The 6,019-nt window shown below is 34.8% G+C and overlaps 1 protein-coding gene across 1 annotated transcript; it reads left to right on the top strand.

Annotated features, from left to right (window-relative positions):
- The first annotated feature begins 1,881 nt into the window (after window positions 1-1,881).
- LOC127807169 (pentatricopeptide repeat-containing protein At4g21300) lies at window positions 1,882-5,063 on the top strand. Its single transcript, XM_052344827.1, has one exon. The coding sequence runs from the start codon at window positions 1,995-1,997 to the stop codon at window positions 4,566-4,568; it is 2,574 nt and encodes an 857-aa protein (XP_052200787.1). The 5' UTR covers window positions 1,882-1,994; the 3' UTR covers window positions 4,569-5,063.
- The last annotated feature ends 956 nt before the right edge of the window (window positions 5,064-6,019 follow it).

The following is a 6,019-nucleotide window of genomic DNA, read 5'->3' as shown; positions in this document are numbered from 1 at the left end:
GCGTTAACTTCTTCCGGTTGCCCGGTAATGAAACGGGAATGGGATTTGTCCTAAGATGCCTGGAGATGACCGACCGTGCCGGTTGGCCGGCTAGAGAGAGAGAGAGAGCGTGAAGTCACGATTTCGAGCGCTATGCCACGTCGGCTGGGCACGATGGGCGGGACAAAATGCGCTCAGCGCGTTTTTAAGGAACTCCGAATGGGATGCAGCCACGTGTAGTGATTTGTTCAGAACTCTGCACCGGTTCCAAACCGTGTTGAACACTTAACCATGGTTAACGAATTCTGGAAACAGGTGTCAAGGCCACGTTTGGTTGTCCCAAACGTTAGGAAGAAAGTTGGTGAGTTTTAGAAAGAAAGTAATATATATGGTACATCCCCCACACAAATGCTATTGGGAATTTGTGATAATAGGTTATTTTTGTAAATATTAGGTCATATTTTTTCTTTCTTGTTTTTAAGTTATTTTTAATTTTTAATTTTTTAAAATAATAAAACATATTTATTTTCATATTTTTAAAAATTAAAAAATATAAAAAAACTCAAGACAATAAAAAATTATTTTGACTATTTTCATTATAAATACACTTAAAATTTTTAAAACACTATAAACAAAAAAAAAATACGTTTTCAACAATTTTAAAATAAACATTCAAACACATGGAATTAAAAATAAATTAAAATTTTAAAATTGAAATATGAAAAAAATAATTCTTTAATTATTCAATTAATATTTTGTCTTTTCAACTTTTTTTTTTTTCTTTTAACCTCTGCCATCACTAATATGGTTGTAGGTATTGCATTGAATATCAACTTTTAATGTATTTGCCTCACCTCCTGCCAACAAGTGCTTAGGGTGAGAGTTCATGTAATTTAGTAATTAATTTAAGTTCTAATAAATTTTGAATAAACTTAATCTTAAAGAGCTAGTCTCTAAATATAATCTTAATCTCTTTGAATTCTTTTAGTATAGCTATGTCTAAATGCTGTCCAATAAAAAGATTTAATCCTAATATAAGAACTATTTTTACACAATTACAAGAGAAGTGATTCCTCGTTCAAGGTAAGTATTAATTCTCAATTTTAGTTTCAAAGTATCTCTAATTTTTTGGATTTTTCTCTATTGCTCTACGTTTGACTTAAACATTAACGTGGCTTTTACAGTCAATCTCAAAATATTTCGACTATTTTTCTTTTACATTTTTTTTTAAATTTGTAATTAAATTTATGTTATCATATTTTTAGATTATAATTATTGTTAAAAGTAAATTTTTGGTTTGCTAATTTAGATTTCAATATTGAATTCATAACACCATAGCAAGTGTGGATATAATTGGTAGTAACAAATTAGCTCACTCGGGCCTAATTTTGTTAATTTAATTGCAAGTTAGATTCAACTCACATGAGATATTATTTATTTTAGCTTGGTATCAATTTTCGTTAAACGCCTATACATTAAAATAGTGTTTATTAATTAAGATATAAATTAAAAAATATAAAATATGAAAAATATTATAAACAAAAGTGATTTTTATTTTATTTGTTAAATTTATCATACAACTCTTAGAAAATAAATTACATGACTTATTATTTTAAAATTTTTAAATAAATTTATCTTTTTCCCATTTAGATAAATTTACTTTTAATCTTACATAATTTGATAAAAATTTTAAAATATTTCTCAACTTTATCTTGACTATTTATTAGTTTAAAAAATATTTTAACTTTACTTTGTTAAAATAATATCTTACTTATTTTAATAAATGCTATCTAAATACACAATTTTGTTCTAAAGAGACAATCGTGAAAAAGGGATTAATTTATTTATAAGTTATAACTCATGATATAAAATTCATTCATTCTAGTAGTGGATTTGCTACGCCATTTATGTCGTTGAAAGTTGATTGCCTCTATGAAGCAAAGCTCCGATCCTTAGGCATGGAAAGAGGGTAGAAATTCATTGTAAGTTCACAAAAATGCCTTCTTTTACTCAAAATGCATCATAAGCATCTGAGTCCAGCACTCAGAAATCATTCACATTTTGCTTTTTTGGGCTCCAAATCCATCCACACAAACACCCCAAACCCAATAAAACCGTTTGGTTTCTTCCCGAACACTCAGGAGACTCTAGCCGCCAAGCTTGCTTCTATCTTGCAAGTTTGTACTGGACACTCCGTGCTTAAACAAGGCCAACAAGTTCATGCCCAGATCACAGTGAATGGACTTGGGAATAAAGATTGCCCGCTGGGTTCAAGGGTTTTGGGCGTCTATGTTATTTGTGGTAGCTTCAGAGATGCCAAGAACTTGTTTTCTCAGCTTGATTTGCTGCGTGCTTCGCCTTGGAATTGGATGATTAGAGGGTTGACCATCGTGGGTTGGTTTCGTTTTGCTTTGTTGTTTTACTTCAAGATGTTGAGTTTTGGATCTTTTCCAGATAAATATACTTTTCCTTTTGTGATCAAAGCTTGTGGTGCTCTGAATGCTGTCCAGTTGGGAAAATATATTCGCGAAACGATTCGGTTGATGGGTTTTGAGACGGACGTGTTTGTGGGCAGTGCTTTGATCAAGTTCTACGCTGAGAATGGCTGTATCCATGATGCTCGCTTCTTGTTTGATAAAATGCCTCAGAGAGATGGCGTTTTGTGGAACGTGATGCTTAATGGTTGTGTGAAAAGCGGGGACTCGGATCGTGTTATCGGTTTGTTTAGGGAAATGAGAGCCACTGAAATTCGGCCTAATTCGGTAACATGTGCCTGTGTGCTCTCTGTCTGTGCCTCCGAAGGAATGGTTAAAGTTGGTGCCCAGCTTCATGGGCTTGTTGTTAGGTGTGGGCATGACACGGACTCACCAGTGACGAACACATTGATTACAATGTATGCCAAATGCCGTTGGTTATCTGATGCTCGTGCTCTGTTTGATGCTACACCACAAACAGAGACAGTGTCTTGGAATGGGTTGATTGGAGGATATGTCCAAAACGGGTTCATGTTCGAGGCTACAGATTTGTTTCGTGAGATGATATGTGCTGGCGTCAAACCAGATTCGATAACTTTTACAAGCATTCTTCCTTCAATTTCTGAATCCACAAATTTGAATCTAGGTAAGGAGGCTCACGGTTATATTGTAAGACACGGTGTGCCTTTGGATGTATTTCTGAAGAGTGCTCTCATTGATGTATATTTCAAGTGCAGGGACGTGCATTTGGCGCAGAATCTTTTCAACCACAACACTGCAATAGATATTGTTATTTGCACAGCCATGATTTCAGGATATGTACTTAATGGGATGAACGCTGAAGCTTTAGAGGTTTTCCAGTGGTTGCTTCATGTGGGAATGAGGCCCAATGCAGTTACTTTGGCAAGCATTTTACCAGCTTGTGCTGGTTTTGCTGCTCTAAGACTGGGTAAGGAATTGCATGGTTATATCCTCAAGAATGGACTGGAAGAAAGGTGTTATGTGGGAAGCGCAGTCTTGGATATGTATGCAAAGTGCGGAAGACTGGATCAGGCTTGTAGGGTTTTTCCAAGAATGCCTGAAAAAGATTCTGTTTGTTGGAATTCAATGATAACAAGCTGTTCCCAAGGTGGCAAACCAGACGAAGCTATTCAACTTTTCCGACAAATGGGTATGGAAGGAGCCAAATATGACTGTGTAAGCATATCAGCTGCTCTTTCTGCTTGTGCAAATTTACCAGCACTTAACTATGGAAAAGAGATTCACGGTTTCATGGTGAAAGGTGAATTAACTGTTGATCTTTTTGCTCAAAGTGCACTTATAGACATGTATGCCAAATGTGGAAACTTGGATTTGGCACGCCGTGTTTTTGACACAATGAGAGGGAAGAATGAAGTTTCATGGAACAGCATAATTGCTGCTTATGGGAATCATGGCCGCCTCAATGTTTCTCTTGAGCTATTCCATGCCATGTTGGAAGAAGGATTTCGGCCTGATCATGTTACCTTTCTTGCTATAATATCTGCTTGTGGCCATGCAGGCCAAGTTGATGAAGGAAAGTTCTACTTCCAGTGCATGACCCAGGAACATGGGATCCCAGCTCGGATGGAGCATTACGCATGCATGGTTGATTTGTTTGCTAGAGCCGGTCGTTTAAAAGAAGCATTTGAAATCACAAGGAGCATGCCTTTTGGTCCAGATGCTGGTGTCTGGGGGACCCTGCTTGGAGCCTGTCGGGTACATGGCAACGTTGAGCTCGCTGAACTGGCCTCGAAACACCTTTTCGAGTTGGACCCACAAAATTCTGGTTACTATGTAATACTATCTAATCTACAAGCCGAGGCTGGAAAGTGGGAGGGTGTACTCAAAACAAGAAGCATGATGAAAGAAAGAAGAGTGCAGAAAGTACCCGGTTGTAGCTGGATTGAGCTGAACAATGGAATCCATATGTTTGTTGCTGCGGACACAAGCCATCAGCAATCTGCTGAGATCTTTCTATTGTTGAGGAATCTTCTTCTGGAGCTGAGAAGAGAGGGTTATGTTGCTAAAATTTCCATGCCAATGCACCTGCAAAACCATCAGGCACTATCAACAACAAATGGGGATTGTTTCTGAGCTTTCCCAGTGATGTTTAGGACTTCAAAAAGGGCTTGGCCGGTGAAACAAGGTATCTGGCAACTAATATAATTAATTTCTTTGCCCTTCCAAAAGGGATTCTTTGCTGTTGATATAGGATAAGCAGAGTATCTGGCATTCAAAATAGATTGAAGTAGGATTCTCCTGATTCGAGTGTCAAGACCTTAGGTTTCAAATCTAGAATTTCTAGTTGGTAATGAAAAGACAGAGAGAGAGAGAGAGAGAGAGAGAATGCAGGGAGAAAATAGAGAAAAGAATAGAAGAAAACAGAGAATAAATTGAGAGAAAATGAGAGAATTTCAATTAATTTTTTGATAATATATCTAAGTGGCATAGCTTTATATATGGCTATGGCTATCCACAACAGTTATTTATAGCAGTTTTGATGTTTTATAGCAGTTATTTGATTATATTGTTAATAAATTCTGCTAATAATTGTAATTGTAAAATAAAACTTCAACTGTTGCTTTCTGCTATCTCTTCCTTAATTCCTTGGGTCACAACGTAGAGAAATAAGATCTATTTTCTCTTACCTTATTTATTATATGACATATTCTAATTATGTTATCATTAGGATTGTGAATAAGTCGAGCCGCTCATGGCATTCAGCTTGATAAAAGATCGTTCATGTTTGGCTTGCGTTATAAACGAGTTAAACTTGAGTTTCAATTTGGAGCTTAACTCATAGTGAGTTGAACTCGAGCAAGACAAAGATTGATTCAATTCGGCCATTGAACAAGGCTTGCGAATAGGCTAGTGAAATAAATATTTTTATTATTATTTTAATATTTTATTATTTATCCTTTTGTTTTTTATAAGAATATTTATATTTAGGTGAACAATATTATTATATTTATTTTGAGAATTTATACTTATATTTCTTATATTTTTTGTTATGTAAAAATAAATTTTAATAATTTTAATTAAAAATAAGTTTTTGACAAGCTTGAGCTTGGTTGGCTAGAATTTCATTAAACTTGTTAAACGTGTTGCTCCGAACTCAAATTTATTTAATATGATAAACGAGTTTTATCGAGCTCATATTTAAACACGTTTTTAAACTTGAGTTGAGCTTGTAGTTTGCAACTCGCCAGAGAATTTTAAGGAGGCTCAAGTTGATTACAACCCTACTTACCATTTATGAAATCCTTGGCTTGAATAAGGCCACTAAGAAAATTGGATTCTTGTTCTCTGTGCAACTATAACATTAGGACGATAAATATTAAAAATAATTATTTTTAGGCTAGTGCAGTTGTACTGTTTAGTTGTTACCTCTGATGCATAGAAGCATCATAACGGTGTTGTTTTAACTTTATTAAAACTTTCTCCTCCCAAAATGTCAAGAAACATCAAAAAAAAAATATTTTTAAGTCATTTTTGTAATTTTAAATTTTTTTCAAAATTATTTTGTAATATTAAAAAAATATTAA

Source organism: Diospyros lotus, chromosome 8 (assembly GCF_014633365.1).
Source record: "Diospyros lotus cultivar Yz01 chromosome 8, ASM1463336v1, whole genome shotgun sequence".
Taxonomy (NCBI): Eukaryota; Viridiplantae; Streptophyta; class Magnoliopsida; order Ericales; family Ebenaceae; genus Diospyros; species Diospyros lotus.
The sequence above is the reverse complement of the archived record's forward strand: the minus strand, read 5'-3'. Positions and strand labels throughout refer to the sequence as shown.

Excerpts from the sequence above, each read along its gene's own strand:
- LOC127807169 (XM_052344827.1), top strand. The coding sequence starts at position 1,995 with ATGCATCATAAGCATCTGAGTCCAGCACTCAGAAATCATTCACATTTT.